This window comes from Pelodiscus sinensis, chromosome 5 (genome assembly GCF_052426305.1).
Source record: "Pelodiscus sinensis isolate ZL-2025 chromosome 5, ASM5242630v1, whole genome shotgun sequence".
NCBI lineage: Eukaryota > Metazoa > Chordata > Testudines > Trionychidae > Pelodiscus > Pelodiscus sinensis.
Window position 1 is genome coordinate 67,252,946 of NC_143056.1, and position 20,866 is coordinate 67,273,811.

Below are 20,866 nucleotides of genomic sequence, written 5' to 3' on the forward strand. Positions count from 1 at the left end.
ATTAATTGTTCCTTCCTAGATGGAGTACTTTGCATTTGTCCTTATTCAAATTCATCCTGTTTATCTCAGACTTTCTCTAGCTTGTCCAGACCATCTCCTTTCATTCCCTTTTCATTTCTCCCCATTATTAGAGAAAACAACAAATGGTCTGGTACCACTTTATAGACTAACAAAACATGTAGATGGTATCATGAGCTTTCGTGGGCACAGCCCACTTCTTCAGATGACCGGTCAGCTGAAGAAGTAGGCTGTGCCCACGAAAGCTCATGATATCATCTACAAATTTTGTTAGTCTATAAAGTGCTACCAGACCATTTGTTGTTTTTTCTGTACAGACTAACTCGGCTACCCCCTGAAGCTTCATTATTGGAGAGTTAGCTTTTCTGTGTAACTTTTACCAATGAGTTTCAGCTACTAAGTGAAAGCCAGACCCCACAAAAGATCCTTCCTTCCAAACTCTCAGCTGAATTTAAAACAAACAAACAAACAGCATCTGCATGAGTAGTTTGTCATTGTACCACTTTTATTTACAACTGCTTAGTAGATACACAGCAATGACAGTAGAATGTCGCTGAACCTGCTAGGCAAAGTCCAAAACTCCACAGACAGAGCAGTTAGGGCAGCACCACAACTGGAATCAATGCAATGGCAACAATAAGAGACCACACCTAACAGCTCTCTCCTGAGTCACCCAGGAGGGCTGGAGGATCCATATCCCTGGTCTGGGGACAACATGGATTATCTGAGTTGTAGGAGAAGTGGTAGAGATCCTGCTTCACTGCCATGAGCAGGCCAGGGACTCCTCGGCTGCCTCCGAGTCTTGAAGAGAACACCACACTGGGGATGGAGTCCCTGGAGGATGGGTATGGAGAAGGGATAGTTCTGAGTAGATGGGCATCTTGAAGACTCCATATTCTTGTGTAGCAATCTTGACCAACTGTGGAGAGAAAAGCACTGCAAATCAGGACAAGGAAATGCTTCCTGTAAATGATCATAACCGGCTTTGAAAAATTCTGACCTATAGGATAAAGAACTGTTGCCATCTCCACCTGATCTCTAAAAGAATCTAAAAAACGTGATTCAAATATATTACTCTACATAGGGTGAGATGGATAAAAATAACTGTAGGCAATATTGCAAAAATCAGGCAACACAGAGCTTTGTACGTAACTATACAAAACAGTATCCCCATCATTAGGTTCTGTATTATCAATCAATGAAGAAAAGCTCTTACCATAATTGTGCTGCATATGGAGACTTCAAGAAAAAAAAAACCATATAAATTCAGGAATAGTTTGTTGTTTCTGTAACCCCCTGTAAAGGGGTTCCCCTCACTGCAGCAGTACCTCCCAGAGGCCAGGCAGGATGTATCAGCTTTTGTTTGGCACCCTGAGCTAACACCACTTTGGCAACAGAGGGCCTATCTCTTCCTGTAACTTAGTTCTCTGGCCAGATCACAATATTTATGTCTGTCCCTTTTAGGGTGACAGAATACAACCAAACTGTAGTCCAATCACCTTATCGTAGTCTTCCATCTGTCTCCGGGCTCCGTTATTCTTGCTCCCCATACTATGGTTGGTTTCACCCTACCTTTCTTGTTGTCTGGCAGGGGAACCAGGCCCTCCCTCTCCTCTGGGCTCAAACCCATGGACCCCGTAAGCTGGCAGCCAAGTCTACTCCCTGAAACTCTTTGCTGCCTTCCTATATTGCTTCCTATCTCTTCTATCCCACAAAGAGCGACTGCTGGCTCTCTTCCTGCACCCCTTTTCTGCTACTAACGGTCCTGGCATTATAATCACAACCCAGCCCTTCTTCAGTGGGGCTTCATTATCAATTAAGCCTGGCTCTCTCTCTTGCAGGTGGCTGACAAGTATCTTAACTGAATTTGCAGGCCCTCATTAATCGCTATAGAACCTGTTTGGGGTATACATCCCATCACATTCCCCTTCATCCTACTGTCTTCTGTGGGTATCAAAGAAAAGACCCAATATACTCCTGTTCTTTAATACAACTTTCCAGGACCTCTATCCTTTTACGTAACATAGTTACCCTTTTTATGGGCCCAGGAAGAGGTTTAGCACTGTTTTCCTACACTTCTAAATCAGAAGCTTGCCACTCACTCTCTCCTATTCTGTCTTCCAATGTTTGTCCTAACTTCTGCACTGAGAAATCCTACTGGCTGGAGTGTATATCTTTTGAAACTCAGAGGGCCATCCCTCAATTAACATGCACCCAAATAATTTTTGTTTTGAGTTGCACACCTGTGGTTTATTATGCTGTTCCCAAAGCCAGAAAGGAATGAATGCCAGCATAATTTCCAATAGCCTATCCACAAATACCTCACATACCTAATTGAAGAGAACCAAAACATACACGCACTATGGAAAAGCAGACACACCTGCTGTAACAAGCCCTTCCTCCTCATTTACGTGCAGAGGGAGAGTAGCATATTCATTATGATGGCCTTCGTACTGTTTCACACACTTCATTGCTCTAAGGTCCCATAGCTTTATCTGCAAGTTGAAATGGTAATAGAAGAAAGAACATTTTAGTGAAGCAGAGAAATTTTTGACAGTTGTTGTAGTGATAGGGAGAGAAAGGAGTAGGAGCCTAAAGTTTTACAAACTCCCAAGTGAATTCTTTACGTTTTGAAATTACCACATAGACACAAGGGGACACCATTATTTGGAGCACTGGTTTAGGATACTGGCTGTGAAAAAACACTTATAGAAAGTCTCGTTCCATTTGTTTTAATGCAGGCAACTTGTCTAGTGGATTAAGCAAAGGACTGAGTTTTAGTTTTGCTCTGCCACAAACTAGTTGGGTGGCCTTGGGCAAGTCACTCATTCACCCCACCACCCTGTCTCTGTTTCCCCATCTGTACAAAAGAGATCACACTGCTTATTTACTTAACTCATGAGGCTGTGGTGAGCAGTAATTGATTAGGCCATGCCTACACTAGGATCACTACAACAACAAATCTATACCACACCTATCTATGCTGCTGTAACCATGAAGCATAGATGAAGACTACAACAATGGAAGGGAGTTTTCCACTGCTGTAAAAACTCCATCTCTAGAGCATGAGTAGCTTTGTTGATGGAAGAATTCTTCTGTCAAGCAAGCTGTGTCTATACTAGGGATGTTAAATTGTGTTTAATCAACTAATTGACTGATAAAGGCAGCGGGGTTTGGGGAGATGGGAAGCAACTAGTCAAGTCACTACTCGACTATCCGATAAGCTTATGCTTATTGGATAGTTGACTGGTTGCTTACACCCGTAGTCTATACCAGGGATTATGGTGTTTGGAGTGTGACTTTTTCACACTTCTGAGTACCGTACCTATGTTGACCTGAATTAGAAGAGCTAAGCATTATTATTCCTTCGCTAGGGAACAATCCAAGTTCTAGCTAGTGGAATACAACTTTTGTGGCGCCAAAAGCTGCACTGGCAACTTGCTAGAAGCCAAAGGAAAAAAAGGAACTTCTATATTGTTCTGCCTTTCTCCCCCCTTACCAGCCTTCTCTGCCTGTCTTGTTTTACCTCTTCCATAAACTCCACATCCTCCTTTCCTTTTATTCTCTATATGCCCCTGTTCTCCTGTAATTCATTATCAAAATATCCTTCTCACTGGATTTCTGGTGGAGTTGCTCAGAGGGAGTTGCCTCAGGCTTGTTGCACAGACTCATTGCCTAGCAAGCAGGGTCAGGAAATCCCAGTATAATTCCAAGTTCTTGTGGGAATGTGACGGGGCTTTCCAGTGACTCCACTTGGACACAGCAGTTGGAGAAGATAAAAGGGCATGTCTACAGTAGGGTGCTTAGATCTGCACAGCTGTACCGATGCAGCTGAGCCGCTATAAGATTGCTCCTGTGGTTGCTCTGTGTCAATGGGGGAGAGCTCTCCAGTTGACATAATTAAACCAGCCCCAATGAGCACAGCTCATGAGCTGGCAGGAGAGCGTCTCCTGTTGACACAGCACAGTCCACACTGGTGCTTCTGCTAGTATAATTTACATTGTTCAGAGGGGCGTGTTTTTCACTCTCCAGAGCAACGCGAGTTATACCAACAAAAGTGCTGGTGTAGACATAACCAAACCTCAAGCATCTCAAAACCAGGAGTAAAGAGCAGAGAATACAGACATCTGCAAAGCATTTGTAACTAAGACAACGGCATCCACTTTCAGACCTGGAGTGGAACCTTGGCAATGACCAATATAACACGAGACAGTATCTAGCTTTCCATAAATAGAAGCTACCTTTCCAGCCATGTCTGCTGCCATAAGATAGTACTCTGCTTGGAGAAGGTGAACAGAAGTGACCGCTGAGTCATGGAAGAGACGAACAGCTTTCCAGCTGTGGCCCCTCCGGCTGCGCTGACGAATATCAATGCTGAAAACTTCCCCTGAACGGCAGCCATTGTATAGCACTGGAGTCTAGATGAACCAAAACATGCAGGGAAATGAGTTTGGTAACATTTAACAGGGTCATGCAGGTCAGTTTTTGTGACTACTTTTGAGGGAAAGGTTCAAGTAAAAAGTCACCCTTTCATTGTAGTGCCAGAACAATACAATTGTACATGGAGTTTTGCAAAGACCAGAATTGCAGAGTCATGTTGCAAAACATTGCAGCCAACTCAGGTCTTTCATTCTGCTTTCCAGTGTTTAGCAATAAAAAAGCAATGGAAACTTGATCTTGTGGTTAGATCAGGGGGAATGGGAGTTGAGAGTCCTAGATCTTAGTTCCACTTTTGCCATTAACTTTGACTCTGAGCAAGTAATTTAATCTTTCGGTGCCTTACTTTCCTCATCTGTAAAATGGGAACAATACTAAGATGTAGCATCTTAAAGCACCTCACATATACTCAGATAACAGGCACGATGAATACAAAGCCTTATTATAATTCCCTGCATTAGTTTCAATTTCTTTTTAATCTTTTTCTATTTAGTAAAATTGATTCCCACCTGATCCATCCCACATTTCCAATGGAGTTTGAAATCAGCATAGCTTAGTTTTGTTGCTTTTCCATTTTCAGTCACATTGTCAACACTGTCCACTTTATCACTGAACAGCTACTGAAGCCACTACCAAAGTAGCCACAGTATGTATAAGATGGCAGGTCCCTCAAAAAATCAGCAATGCGTACGTCTCTCTAAGAAATCAAACCCATCTCTCCTTCTCTACCTGGGTGGCAAACTGTTGGGCCAGTACATCGCTGCTTGTACCAAATGTTTGTCGGTGACCAGTCATTGCATTGGTCACAAGGACTCGCCGTATCAGACCTGAGAAAGATGAAAAATACATGACCATCATTTGAGCAGTACAGTTTGGAAGCCATGATGATCTTCCCTCTGATAAGTAGCACAAACACACTCCTGCTTACCTGTGCTGAAACAGTTATCAGCTTGGGGGTTCAGGCACCAAGCACAGGACCAGGCAGTGGAGATCTTGAAGCTGCACAGCATTCCAGGCTGATCTCCTAAGGCAACAGGGACAAACTGTGAAGCCCCCATGCACCACAAGGAGATGTGAGAGGAAGCTTCAAGTGAACCGGGCCTCTAGAAAATTTCACCAGGCCTCTGTGCCTCTTACAACATTCAGGGTTTCTGCTTCAAGTGCACTAAGCCACCTTATTGTAGTCCTGCTATTACCCACACTGTACTTCCGGAAACAGAAGATTGCTCTGCCTGATGCTGGAGTGATTTCCAAACAATACTGCCATGAGAACAACTCTGTAGTTGCAGCATGACTACAGAGGAAGGGAGGGAAGAGTGAAAGATATAGCTACACAATGCACCCACATTCTCAAGATTTATAAAAACTGGGTCTACACAGTGTTTTTAGTACAACTTTATGGGAACAAGGACACCACTTCACCTCAATCAAACAGCCAAAGGCTATCTACCTATGCCTCTCCTTGCCCCTCAACTGAGAATTTATAAGGCACTGAAATTATGTTCATAGGGAGGTAGGGAAAAGGTCTTGTTTGGACTCACACAGCTTTGGACATACTACACTGCCCTCCTGTCTGCTGAATGACTATAGTTTAAGTATATAGCAACACATGAGATTTGTATTGTTTCCTCAGTTCCCAACCCAATTCAAAACCAAGCCACTGACAGTACCTAAGTACAGGCAGTCCCCGACTTACGCGGATCTGACTTATGTCGGATCCGCACTTACGAACAGGGCTTTTCTCGCCCTGGAGCTCACGGGCGGCGGGTCGCCACCCGTGTCCTCCGGGGTGAGAAAAGCTTCTCCCGGTCTCCCTGGTCTGCTGGGGGGGTCCAGCAAAGCCGCTGGACCCCCCCAGCACACCAGGGACACCCGAGCAAAGCCGCCCAGGCGGCGGGAGTCCCGCTGCCTGGGCGGCTTTGCTCGTTTGCCCCGGAGCAAAGCCGCCCAGGCGGCGGGACTCCCGCCACCTGGGCGGCTTTGCTCCTGTCCCCCTGGTCTGCTGCTGCTTTGCTCTGGTGTCCCTGGTCTGCTGGGGGGGGGGGGGTCCAGCGGCTTTGCTGGAGCCCCCAGCAGACCAGGGGGACAGGAGCAAAGCCGTGGAGCACGCCTGCAGCGGGACAGCCCGGGCGCGCCTGGGCTGTCCCGCTGTGGGCGTGCTCCAAGGCTTTGCTCCTGTCCCCCTGGTCTGCTGGGGGGGGGGGGGGTGCAGCTAGTGCCCCCCCAGCAGACCAGGCTTTTCTTGCCTACCCCTGGGGTAGAGCAGCTGGGGGCTGCCGGGTTGGTCCCGCAGCGCCGCTCCGGACCAACCCGGCAGCACCCCAGCTGCTCTGCCCCAGGCGTCCCCAAGTCAGTCGCTGCTGAAACTGACCAGCGGCTGACTACAGGAAGCCCGAGGCAGAGTTGCTCTGCCCCAGGCTTCCTGGAATCAGCCGCTGATCAGTTTCAGCAGCAGCTGACTTGGGGACACCTGGGTTTCTTAAGTTGAATCTGTATGTAAGTCAGAACTGGCATCCAGATTCAGCCGTGGTTGAAACTGATCAGTTTCAGCAGCGGCTGACGCCAGTTCCGACTTACATACAGATTCAACTTAAGAACAAACCTACAGTCCCTATCTTGTACGTAACTCGGGGACTGCCTGTATGCAGTTTTTATTTTCTTCACACTAAAGTCTGTTAAGTCGAAGCTCTCAGCTTGGGGTTAGAGATGACACCCTAGGTCAGGGGTTTTCAAACTTCTGGATTGTGGCTTGTAAAGGCAAGCCACTAGCTGGCTGCAATATACTTCGTTTACCTAGAACTCTACAGGTATGGATGATCTCAGCTCATGACCAATGGGAGCTGTGGGAAGTGGTGTCCTGGTTTGCACCACTTCCCATAGCTCCCACTGCCTGGGAACAGTGATCCGTGGCCAACAGCAGTTGCAAGCACCTGTACCTGTGAGGCACAAGTAAACAAAGTGTCTCACGGAAAGCTAGCAGCTTGCCTTATAAGCTGCGCCCCAGAGTTTGAAAGCCCCTGCTTTAAGTATAGTATGTATCTGAAGACAGTGATTTCCAAAAGACCTTAGAACAGTGGTTCACAAATTATGGGGCACACCCCCTCCTAAGGGTGTGTGTGGAAGAGCATTCAGTGGGGCACACTAGGTCCTGGCTCAGCCCCCACAGGGCTAGGGAGGGAGGACTACCCAGCCCCCTCTATGCCCAGCTCAGGCACCAGCTGCAGCCCTGTTCCCAGACACAGCTTTAGCCTCAGCCCAACCTTCTGACGATGACTGGGGGACAGGACATGGACATGTTCCATTATGGGAAGTCTGGGGACCAATCCCTACAACTATCTTAGTCATACTATCAAGAATCCTGCAGTCTTCAAATAGCACCCTTCCTGTTAGCACTATGTGACTGTGTTTTTTAAAAGCTTCTGGAAATAACACCTATTTTCACTCCATCAGACTACTTTACATGCTTGTCTTCATCAGACACTTCTCTGGTATAAATTTGACCATGGACAAACTTACACAAGACACAAAAATTAAGTGTAGCAAAGTCAGAGAATGACACTAGCAAGTGACCTGGAGAGAGCAGCATAATGGGGACATGAGGGAGATTCCACCCTTACAAAAAGGAACAGCACAAATATCACATAAGGGAATATAGCTATATCCATCAGATTAAAGCCAATTTATTTGAACTTTTTCTCTTTTATATTCATATGACTGAGCACTATGTGCAGTGCTTACTATAAGCTGGGGGTTGGAGATCAGTAAAACAGCAGGATCTACAAGAGGACTGCCATCTCAAGTAGTCCACATGTTTATTGATGGAACCACTGTGTGCAAAGGTCATTATGCTAGAGAACAACTGTGGTTTCACTCCATTTGGATAGACCAAATACTCCCAATACCTGCTCAAATTTCTATCTATCCAGGTTCTATATAATAAAGGAGACCAATAACTTACATAGGAATACTGGTTGTATCCCCAAAATCACACTCTCTGGTCCAGTAGGACCATGGCTGCTCCTGGACCTGAAGAGCCAGGAATCTAAGGGCAGGAGGGCCAGTTGAGCTGGGCATCAGGGTCAGCAGCCTGGCTGAGTACAGCCTGGGACTAGGGCTCTGCAGCATCCTTCAGCAGCCCCCAAGAGTGCAGGGCTGAGGCTGGAACCCTGTGGCGGCGTGGGGTTGGAGTCCCCACAGCAACCCCCAGGGGGCTGGGGCTGGAGCCCCACAGCTTCTCCCAGTGGCATGGGACTGGGGCAGAGGTGGCACAGGGCCAGGATCAGAGCCCCGCAGTTTCCCCTGGCTGCATGAAACCAGAGCCCCATGGCACGAACCGGAACCTATGCCGCCCACGGATCCAGCAGTAGCTATACAAGCAGCCCAGACAGGTTAGGGGCGTAGGGCAAGGCAGGGTTGCCTGCTGGGGCAGCCTGCCAGCAGTGGATGATGGGCTTGGGGGCCAGTGGCAGGTGACCTCCCCTGGTCCGGGTCTAGTCAGGTCCCCACGATAGTTCCAAATAAATATTTACTTTATAGGTGAATCTGGCAAATTCTCTTGTTTGGAACTGGTCAGGTCCAACCTGTAGTTCCAAATAAATATTTACTTTACAGAGGAGAAGTTTTCTGCCAAGTTCTACACAATTACCAACTCAATGTAAACTAGTACCACAAACTGTCATTATTAGCTACCAAAATCCATTTGTGGGCTTCATTACACAGTGTTAATATTATTTCTTGTGACCCTTACAAAGCCACTCAAAGTTATCAGAGAATGCAAATTCAGAAATCATCCCTCATTTAGACACTGTTCAGACTACAACTTCTAACCAAATCAGAAAAGTATTCTACCTGGGTTAGAATTGCTGAATAAGGATGCTGGAAGCAGACTGGCACAGCCTGGAGTTTCTGCAATCCCCATGAGGCACAGCTTGCTGGAGGCTGTTAAAGAAAACCAAGATTTCTTCCAGAAGTGACACATGCTGCACAAAATTACTAAAGGGGGAGAGGCGTCTGAAAAATTGGCACACATACTATTTTGTCTTTTAGCAATGCCTCTCAGATGACATTTACAGTGGTGATTTACAGTCACTAATGAGATAAGCCTCGTCACATCCCTGGCGACTTTTTCATTCCTCTTCTCTTATAGGAATTAGAGGACAAGATCTGCAATTCCATGATTCTAGTGTTAATATTTAACATTATCCAACATGGAAGGAGAGTGGGAGGAATAAAAAAATCTTTCCTGCTCTTTCCAGTCACAAAATAATATAATGTACATTAGGAACTTTGGAGAGTGAAGACACAAACAACCTGTTCCAAACTAGTTTGGGTCTGTCTTCTCCAGTGGGGGGGAAAAAATGGGTTACATCTCATTGCCCTCTAGAGGTAATAACAGGTATAGGCGGGATTTAGACTTGTTTTTCCAAATCAGTGTAATGAAATTACGATCAGATAGATGGGGAAGAGTGAAAACGCCAGGCCTGCTGCACGACAGGTCTGAAACATGACTCTGAAAAGTCCCCTTCCTCTCCCTGTAGAATGACCATGACACTCTGTTCCTGCACTCTATCCACTGGCTTCTTGCCACTGGCTGGATTTTTTAAGTCCTTGTGTTTCCTTTCAAGAATCTTCAGACTCCTACACTTGCCTACATCTCTCGTTTGCTAGAACTCCAGTACACAATCTACCTGCCCACCACCTCACTTCCATGCTCCTTTCATATTCTTCCATTTGTGAGAATTCCTGCTCCTTCCTCCCAGCCTCTTTCAGTACAGATATACATCTTTGGTGCAGCATTCTGTCACTAATCTCTAATACGACATTTTCCATTGCCATACACCCTGATGGGTATGCAAAAGAAAAACACTGAGTTTTTCTACCCCAGCCCATTATTTTGTCATTCCTGCTATTTCTTTTCTATGACCAAAAGTGATTTGATGTAATTTATTCATTGTGTTATCTCTGAATGTTAAGTTATGAGACCCTTAGAGTAGGGGGTCAAAAAAGAAGTAGATACGTTCCTGGAGAATAGATCCATCAATGGCTATTTGTCAGGATGGGCAGGGATGGTGTCTCAAACCTCTGTCTGTCAGAAGCAGGGAATTGGCAACAGGGGATAGATCACTTGATGATTATTTGCTCTGTTCTTTCCCTCTGGGGCACCGGGCATTGGCTATTGTCAGAAGACAGGTTACTGGACCAGACAGACCTTTGGTATGACCCAATATGGCCATTTTTATGTTCTGTTTTGTGAAGTAATTTGCTCTTTATTTTTTAAAAAGGATATAAAACATGGGAATCTTGATGAGTCAGTGATGCCCAGCACACAGAATTCACCTAAAACAAACAAACAAACAAACAAACAAACAAACAAACAAACAAACAAACAAACAAACAAACAAACGACAGAACAATACTTGCTGTCCCTTATTTAATTCAGAAGAGAACATTTTAAAACACTTCACATAAGTCTGAAAAAGTGAGCACCCACCCATAGTATACTGAAGAATGCCAAGAACAACAACCTGGAACATGACTAGTGATGACTAGCCAAATAAAGAGATATAGGTATTTCAGCCCCTTGCTAGTACTTGCACAAAGCAGAAAAAGGTTAACACTCACAGAAGTCTCCCCAAACCTGGATGGTAATATTCACCACATCTCTTAACTAAGAGTTTTTTTCCATGGAATTGGGTACCTTCAGGTTGTTGCATTTTGTCCTAAAAGTTCTTCCTAAAAGAGAGGCATTTTTTTTTCTTTCTTAAGAACAAAAATCAGTAAATTTAATCCCTGGGGGCCTCTCTTTTCAAGTGCTGCCAAGAGTAATTCTGTGGAAATACACTGCTCCTGAAAGGTGCTGGACTGACTGTTTAGCAACACCGATCTCCAAAAGCAACTCAGGAGTATCAGAGCTCCAGTCTCTGTGGAGTTTACATTTACCCAATCCCTTTTTGATGGATTCTTTTCTTCCCTCTGCCTCCTTCCCCTCCCCCCTTTCATTTCCAGTTATACATCTCATGTTATGACCATTTGAGGGATCAGGGGATGAATGGTACCTTGCGGTTTGTGAAGTACAGGTTGTCATACATCTCCACAGTGAGCGAGTCCTTCCCTAAGCCACTGAGATTGATGATACCATATTTACACCCCCCATGCTCTACATCATTCACAGTGAATATTCGCTCACAAGCTGTGTCTGCCTGCAAAAGAAGTGCATCATTAGGGGCAATAAAACTAGATTTGGCTTTAGGATCCATGATGAGAAATCCATTATTTGTACTTTTCCACCGCCACCTGATTGCATGTCAGACTACAGATACTACATGTGTGTCCGTGTGGATTCTAGAGAGAGAGTCACTAGAAAAACAGTTAAGGCATGCTATTTTCCACTTCAACCTCTGACAATAATGAACATTGTTTCCTATTGGCTGAATTTTGGCATGGCATTGTGGACAGATCTTGCTGTCATGAGGAAGTATAATCAGTAAGTACAGTAGTGATGGGCAATAACCAGCCTGTGGGCTGTACATGGTTTGCCAGAATTAGCCACTGGCAGGCCACCGCTGTATTTTCCTATGCCTCCACACGTATGGGCATTTACAGCTGCCACTGGCTGCAGATTGCCATTCCCAGCCAAGGGGAGGTGCAGGAAGTGGTGTCCACGGCCACCTGGAACAGCGATTCATGGCCAATGGGAGCTGCATGCTCCTGTACCTGTGGAGATACAGGTAAATAAAGTGGCATCAACCCGCCAGGGGCTAACTCTGGTAAACTGCCTCTGTCTTACTGCCCACCTCTGAAGTGCAGGCTCCAATGGGGCTCTGCATAAAGAATTTTGCAGTCAGTGTAAATATAAACTTTTCTGTCATTTGAAAGTCTCCTTCCCCAACTGGATCAGATAGGTGCTTTTGCAATTTAAGTGCTGGTCCTGAGTTCCAGATTTTGCTCTCATCTGAACCAGTGGAAATTTTCAGTAACACCACTGGTTTCAACTGATTTCACTTACATGAAAAGGTCAACTTACATGTGCAAAATGCCTGTCCCTAAAGTTGTTTCACACCACAGCACAGACCATAGCAGCAGCCACACACCAGGGATAGTTCAGTGCTTCTCAGCCTGCTTCTTCCCACTCCCATCCACACAGCTAGTACTTTTTTCCATCCACGTGTAGAATACATTTTGTTATGTACACCAAGATATGCATGGAAGTGCACTACCAATAGAAACACTTTTGGCTGTGGGCATTCTGCTAATTACTTGGATGCATTTGAATCTCTCACAAAACACAAAGCTTACAGGGAACACTGGCCAGAATTCAGTGTGGGCAAGCTTCCCAGGTAGCCTCTGTTACCAGAAGTTCTCCCAACCAACAAAGCCTCAGCAGTTTTCAGATCCAGAGGCTGATGATATCGCTCCTAACGTCGCTCCTAACATCTACACAGATTTTTTATACTATAAAATTGTGCTCTAAATGCAGACTTGACCTTCTTGTTGCTTCTATCCCCCATTCAGTCCATCAAGCTCATCCTTTCCCTTTCTCCTCCCTGTTTTATTATACTCCTTATTACCCACCTATGTCTCCTCTTCCCTCCTCAGAAGACTTGCCATTTATCTTCATTATCTTTCCTCCTACTCTTCACCTGGCTTTGTCTTTGCAAACTGTACGTTTTTCAGGCTAGGTGTTAAGAAAGCACCCAGCATGTTTTCATAGAATCATATCATAGAATACTGGGACTGGAAGGGACCTCGAGAGTTCACTGAATCCAGTCCGCTGACCTCATGGCAGGACCCAGTACTGTCTAGATCATCCCTGATAGACATTTATCTAACCTACTCTTAAATATCTCCAGAGATGGATATTCCACAACCACCCTAGGTAATGTATTCCAGTGTTTAACCACCCTTACTGTTAGGAACTTTTTCCTAATGTCCAACCTAAACCTCCCTTGCTGCAGTTTAAGCCCAATGCTTCTTGTTCCATCCTCAAAGGCTAGGAAGAACAATTTTTCTCCCTCCTCCTTGTGACACCCTTTTAGAAACCTGAAAAGATTTTGGGCACTACCACAATATAAATAGTAGGTAACTGAAAGCAGTATCTGATCCAAGGATTAATTCATTCCACCAAAGTAGTGGAAAACAGTCAGTCAGACTGCTTAAAGAAGAATGGTCCCAGGGAAAAGATAACCATAGTCATGTTTAGCTGGCCCCAGAGGCGCCCCCCCCCCCCCCAAGTCTGGAAAACATTCTGTATGGTAGGAGAAGCTGCCAATGCAATCTTCTATAGAAACAGCACATCCCAGTGTACATAACCTAAATGTAGGGTCATTACAAATCCCAGAGCTCTCAAGAAAATAACTATAGTCAAGTAACCTCAGGCCTTAAAAAATAAAGAGCACATAACATACCACTATTAGTTTGAAATTGTTGGTTCCAGTAACTGAGGAATCTGGGCTCTGAATCTCTACCTTCCTCCTCTTCATGCAGTTCACTTTTAATTCATGGACCAATCTATAAAGGAAAAGATGTTTAACTATGTTGGTATTTAGTGCCAATGAAAGAATTCTGGGAAAAAGGCAATGAGATGCTTCTTTATCTCTGCAGATTATACAATGGGTGAACAGCCTAGAGAGCTGGCAGGATGCAGCCCTACCATGTACGGCACAAGCAACCTTCAAATCCCAACACTGACAATGTCACCAATAAATAATATTTGGAGCCTCTGTCTGTAGGTACATCAGCCTTATCCCACCACTGTAATTTCCCAAACAGCTTAAACAGCAGAAGACAGGTTGCTGGCATCTGCTGACATACTCTCAGTTGCACCACTGAAGCCATGGAAGGAAAAGAGAAATCTCACATTGATTCAGTCCATTAAAGTCTTACCGTATATTTTAGAAATGTGCATTTGTCTCTTCATTTGTCTGTGATCTATTCAAGAACTCCTCTATCCAGTAAGAACTAGGACCATCAAATTTAGTATGCAGCCTCCTCTTATCATAACTTAAAGCAAGATCAGAGTTTAGTTGTTCCAGGACAATGAAATGTGCCTGGAATTCGACTGGTTCTCATAAAATGGAAAGGGAGAGGTCTGGGAGGAGGGACAGTTATACTGCAGAATGACCACAGGGAGGACAGGGGCAGCAAGGGGCCAGAGATGAGGACCAAGACAGTTATAATTCCATTGGGCCAGTATGAGGCAGGGGTGAAGAAAGGGACAGCTACTTTCTATACATTTCAGAGAGTTTGTCTGTTTGTGTGTGTCTGTCTGTCTCTCTGTCCCCTAGCTGGGGGACATGCACCCCTCCCCAGGCTGTGCCTGCTGCAGCAGCCATGGATAGACACTTCTCACCTGGCCCAAAATTGTTGCAGTGAGAGGGGACAGGGGATGTCCTCTCTCCCCAAGGCAGTCTGCATACTGAACCCTTTATCCTAACCCCACCTCAGAACAATTATTTAAATGAAGAAAAACAAAACTTATTTGAGTTGAGGACCCAAGCAACACAGGATAAATCTTATGAATTTATATAAGGGAATATAAAGTGCAGGACAGCATGTATTTATGTTAACGAGGGAAAATTTCACACTAGAATTATTCAGAATCTGATGATCAAAAAATATTTTCTTGCATCTTAATTCTTTCCATTTTAAGAAGGACTTGCTAAGCCATTCTATGGGCATGTGCTGTATAAAATGTAAATGGAAAACCTGCACAGAAAACAAAGGGACATCTTATCTAAAAGGCAGTATACATTTTTTGGATTTATTACCGATGTTCCCCCAGCTTTGTTCCTTACAGGAACAGCAGGGTATGCTACAGATGAATGGCAAAGATGCATTAGCAGTCGCACATAATAATGTAAAAAAGGGAGATGAAATTATCTTACCTGCAATAATTGGTGGAACTGAGTAATCCTAATTGCCTCTTGTGTAAGACAAGTGATGAGTTCAACCCAGCTCTAGATGTTTTCTATTTAAAAAGGACAAATTAAAGTCATTTATCCCTTAGCTTATGTATGGAAAACAGCTTTTAAAAAGGAAAACAAAACACATCCCATCAAAAAAAAAAATAAAATAAAATCAAAATATCCCACTCTGAGGAAGAAAATAAATTATCGGTGGATAAATTTTTTCCTGAGGTCCAGAATAGTGTCAGGCTCCTTCTAAATGCAAAACTAATGGAATGCCCTTCAGTCTACTGAATTCCACATAGTTGTCAAATTTGTGTTTAATTCTATATGACTGTTTCATCTTGTGGTTTGAAATCCATGAACTATTTTCAGTACAAAATAACATCTCAAGTTCTTATCTTAAATAATAAAAACCTCTGAAATACAATATGGACACATAATACTGCCATAGAAACTTTAGTTTTGACATTTCCCTTTTTATGTTAAGTGTATAACCTTAATGTTGCAATAGCCTAAGCTCTTCCATTTGTCATTTTACATCTGGGCTGAATATTTTCCAATGTTCATGAAAGCAAAAGACACAATAGTAGACAGAGCTGGTGCAAAGCAAACTATGCCAGGTTTTTACAATCCATTTTGTAGTCTCAACAAAGAATGAAAGTGATTTTTTAATTAAATTGGGGCCATCTATACTAGTGGCCTAACTTCCAGAGGTGCTAAGCACCTACAGCTCTCATTGAGATTAATAGGACCTTAAAGTGCACAGTGCCTGTGAAAACTAGGCCACTGATGGAGACACGTTTTTAATGCAGGCACTGGTGTGACACCATAGCAAAGGAGACACCTTGCTCAAAATGGTAGTATTTACTCTGAGAATTCATTTTATTCTGAAAACTTAACAATTAACCAGTTGAAGAATTAAAATTAAACTAAAAATTGGCTTTTTAAGAAGTGTAGCAAGTTTAGAAAGTCTGCCAGTCTTTCTTTTTTGCCCTATAATCTCAGTAACAGACCAAAAAAACCATCAAATTTTGCATAACTCACTAAAATATTGTCCTTGAGCTACATTTGAATCAGTGTTCAGGAATTATAATTTGTCTTATTATACTTCATACACTTTTTTCCAGCAGATGCTGAAGGACACAATGGTCTACTACAAAGAATTCTACAACTGGAAAAATGATTTTTAATCCTTAAAAAAACTCCAAATGCATAGGCACGAGATTTTACCTGGTTTTATCTATGAACTGTTTTAAGACTTCACAGTAGGGCAAAGTTAAGGTTTTAAGTTTAACCTTAACTGTGAATTTCATGACTTTATCATACTTGGTTTTGAAATAATTACAACATCCCTGCAATGTATTTTACCCTAAATTACTGATTATGTAGTCTCAACCACAACTCCATCTTAACACAATTTTTGTGGGGTGTATGGACAAATGTTTAAATATTTGGCCTTGAACAGCTAGCATTAGAGCTAATTATACCAAAGTTGAAACTGGACTGGTTTATGACCTGTAGCCCATTCTGGTGTTGTGGATCAGAGCATAATAAAGTTTAGAAACTATTTCAGAAACAGAACCCACCTTCTTTTGCTTTTCTTCCTCTTCTAAGAGCTTCAGTCTCTTGCACTCCATCTCCTTGTTCTGGAGGCTTTCTTTGGTGAGAGGGTTGTAATTATTATGTCCAGGGAGCAGGCGGAAATAGCGATTCTTTTCAGGGTCATAGTAAAATCCTGGTAGTTCTATAAAGGGTAAATACCAAGCAAAATCAGATTGAGAGCAAATCTTTTCTATTACTCTTTGACCTCATCCAATTTCACAGGAGCAGCCAAGAGACAGGCATCTTGGGGAATTTAAGTTTAAAAGGACACTGGATATTTCTGTTTCCAGACTGGCAGGTCTCAAATAGGGAGAGGTATTGATTTCATGGCCAACTCAGCAAAAGCCAGACCATGCTCCTACTGTCTGCAGAGGAAATGTCATTACAAGGATATGGAGAGGGAAACCAGAAGTGATGGCGATTACATTCAGGAAACAGAAGTGGTGAAACAAAGGAAAAAGTGCTCCAGAACAAAGATGTGTCCATTCTTTTTTTAACATAAATGAGTCACAAAAGGCACATGGCTGACAAAAATTTTTTTTAGGATGTCCCAAGAACTGACGACCGAAGACTGACCAAATATAAAACCAGGAATCCCTTTCCCCATACATCCCTTTCTAATAACATTTCCCAAATCTAAGGCTTAGATACCTCAATACCTATAATCCATGACACATTTCAATTGTGGACTGGGCTGGGCTCACTGAGGGTACACGTACATAGTGAAGAAAAACCTGCAGCTGGCCAGTGCCAGATGACCTGGGCTTGTGAGGCTCCAGCTATAGGGCGGTTTCATTGCTGTCTAGATTTCTGGGCTCAGGCTGAAGCCAAAGCTCTAGGATCTTTCAATTCAAGGAGCATGTTGTATTGTTAAATTTTCCTTGTCTACTTAAACTTTTTCAATAACATAACTTTTAGAAGATCTCTGCCACAGATGGCTATGGATATTAGCAAGGCAAAGTAAACTACAACAGTACCTTCCAGCTTCATGCAATGTTTAGGTGCTGATTTAGACCCTGAATACAATGGTCCCTTACCAGGCACTGGAGAGCTATGACATATATTGGAGGAGGATCTGCTGTTGCTGGTGCCTGCATTCAGTGAGTTCCATGGTTCTCCTTGTTCATACCTAACAATAATATTGCACTGTTACATCCAGCTTGAAAAACTGTCTTGAACATTTATTAGCCCGCATGCAAGGTCTCCTCACACACCGTTCACATGAAGACTATTCTAATGAAAAAGCTATTTTGCTTTGTTAAAAACATTTTCCCTAGGTAAGCAGAATGTTGCAAAGCTTTTAAGCACATTATATATAACAGGATATGTACACAGAATGAACATACAATGTGAAAATAGTAATTCTCCATTTTCATCTTCAAGGTATTATATAAACATTAAAATGTCACCATCATCTTAATATTTAGTCAATTTACCTGAAACTACTTTTAATGTTTTTTTAAAAATAAAACTACCCCAAGTTTTCTTGTAAGTTTTTGTGATTTGCTCTCTCCCTGCCCTCATGATGTTATGGAAAAGACCAACAGGAATAACAGGAGAAAACACACAGTCTCTACTGTGGGATTGAGCTAGATACTTAGTGGACAACAATCAATACACACAAAAAAAATCACTTCAATCTGAAACCCTTTTTTAACCTGTTTCCCCCAGATAGTTAGTGTGAGGGTTCAATCCTGTGAACATTTAAACATGCTTATACCTTTCCATGTGAGTAGGCCCAATAAAAATCAATAGTCCACAATGTTTGCAGAATTAGAGTCCTAGTCAATTTCTTCTGTTATTTATTTGACTCCCTCTCATCATCATGGGAGAAAAAAATTAAGGCCACAGAAAATTATCAGAAAGACTCTCAAAGGTAGGTATAATATATAAACTGCTTTTTAGTCTAAAAATGGGCTAGATCTCAATCTGCAAAACATGGGAAATAATAATTACCTATTTTATAGTAAACAGTAACAAAACAAATCAAATTAGGGCATTCCAAAAATACCCTCAAAACCGTCCTTTCCCCAAACTACCTTTGTCAACTGCCTTCAAGTCTACAGATAAAGTATTAAGATATGTTCACTTGCCTTTCAGTAAAGCTACAGTGGTTGCGTCTTCTGTGGTGGTTGGGATGATAGGTTTGTCTGTGATTGCTCCACGTCTCCTTTTCTTTACTTCTCCAATTGTTCCTCTTCATTCCTGTCACTAACGCACACAGATATATACACAACCACAATTTCAGATCCAATTGTGTGGAAGAGTTCGACAAACAGGGTATTCTCCTAATACATAATTTTCCTCATATTTTAAATTTGTCTTAATCCACTACCAATCAAAATTAAAGAGAAGAAAGTGAAGGAAGAAACTTATTTTAGGATGAACACAGAAAGAACAACAGCTTGAATCATTTAAAATGAGATTGGGCTAAAAATACTGGGGACTATATAGTATGCAATAATCCTTATTTGGCCACCGGAGAGTGATACAATGACTTAATATATGTTTCCCTCTTTTTTCTATGTATATTTGTGTGTGAATACACAGGTATCTAGAATACCTATGGGCCAAATTCAAGCCCGATGTAAACAACTGTACATCAATGGAAATACACTTACTACCATTCACCAGGGCTAAATTTGGCTCTATGGAGACAGAATGATGGCAGCAGTAATATTTTCCCCTGAAACTAAAAACTGCAGTCAGTCAGGTGCACTGCTTAAGATAACACCATGTGCTTTTTTGGTGTTGGGTCTCTTTCTGCGAGGAATTAAAAGAATATCAGAGTAATGGAAGGAGAAATACCAGTTTTAAAAACAAGTCTTAATTGCCTGAGTTTTAGTTAGCTGTTGCCTGACCAATCTGTGGATGCCTGGGATAGGCAAAGTATTTTAATGATAAATTCTGGTTACCTACATTAATTTTGTTTTTTAGTATTTTGCTCAGCATGACAGAGACTAAAGGATAGTTTACAAACATTTACATCACAGTAACAACACACATAACACCCAGAAGTTCAAATCAGGAGCGGTGTCTCATTGTGCTGCGTGATGCATGAACACTTATAAGATGACAAGAACTCTGCATGGATACAAATTTTTTTTTTTAATTGTATCCTTTGGTATATATGGTTGTGACTACTTTCTTCCACTATTTGATCTGAGGAAGTGGGTCTGGCCCACGAAAGCTCATCATCTAATAAACCATCTTGTTAGTCTTTAAAGTGCTACATTGTCCTGCATTTTGCTTCAACTACCCCAGACTAACACGGCTACATTTCTATCACTGGATACAAAATTGGCATCCACAGCTGTAAAAATGATCTGGGGATCCATACCCGCGAATGCAGATCCCATGGATACAAAGCAGGCAGCCGGGGATTTGCAGAGCTCTAAGCATGGTCACTCCAGGATGTTATCACTACCCACTCTTCCCCTATGGCCTCGAGTCCGGATACACTGTTGACTGCCCGAGCAGAGTCCCCTGGAAGAGCTTTTTAAACCCCTGCACGTCATCAGCCTTCCCCTGAGAATCTCCCTTCTGCACGATCATGCGGTGCGCAGCGGGACCGCTGAAGACCAGGTCCCTGCTTTCTGCTTAAATGAGACTCTCCACCCCACAGCCCCAGGGGGCGACGCCCTGCCCCTGCCCGGGGGTTACTGCCCGACAAGGGCCTGCGGGAGCGAGGCTCGCACAGGGAGGGGCTAACCCCGGGGCTAACTCCCGCCCTCCCCGGTCAGAAACCCACCTCTCTGGGCCTGACGCTCCCGGTCGCCACACGTGAAAATAGCCCCGCCTCCTGCCCTCAGCTCGGCGCCCGCCCCCACCCCGCTCACTGGTTCAACTGGCCCGAGTTGTAGGCTTCTGATTGGTTCTTAACGGTGTCTATCGCATGACGT

General features: G+C 43.4%; 1 protein-coding gene across 2 annotated transcripts; it reads right to left on the reverse strand.

Moving 5' to 3' along the window:
- Positions 1 to 502: 502 nt before the first annotated feature.
- DCAF4 (DDB1 and CUL4 associated factor 4) lies at positions 503 to 20,756 on the reverse strand. Of its 2 annotated transcripts, none has more exons than XM_075927280.2 (14): positions 20,716 to 20,756; positions 19,058 to 19,175; positions 18,002 to 18,093; positions 16,949 to 17,106; positions 15,339 to 15,421; positions 13,860 to 13,962; positions 11,511 to 11,654; positions 10,742 to 10,791; positions 9,304 to 9,383; positions 5,384 to 5,479; positions 5,185 to 5,282; positions 4,260 to 4,436; positions 2,399 to 2,513; positions 503 to 937 (listed from the first exon to the last, which is right to left on the reverse strand). In XM_075927280.2, the coding sequence occupies exons 2-14, from the start codon at positions 19,165 to 19,167 to the stop codon at positions 669 to 671; spliced, it is 1,575 nt and encodes a 524-aa protein (XP_075783395.2). In that variant the 5' UTR covers positions 19,168 to 19,175; positions 20,716 to 20,756; the 3' UTR covers positions 503 to 668. The 2 variants fall into 2 exon arrangements, with proteins under 2 accessions (XP_075783395.2, XP_075783394.2); XM_075927279.2 differs by lacking the exon at positions 20,716 to 20,756 and adding an exon at positions 20,305 to 20,692.
- Positions 20,757 to 20,866: the final 110 nt, after the last annotated feature.

Excerpts from the sequence above, each read along its gene's own strand:
- DCAF4 (XM_075927279.2), bottom strand. Across the intron at positions 15,422-16,948 it reads AGGAAGAAAAGCAAAAGAAG|AAAACATCTAGAGCTGGGTT; the intron begins GTGGGTTCTGTT and ends CTTTTTAAATAG. Across the intron at positions 5,480-9,303 it reads ATTCAGCAATTCTAACCCAG|GAGATCAGCCTGGAATGCTG; the intron begins GTAGAATACTTT and ends CTGTTGCCTTAG.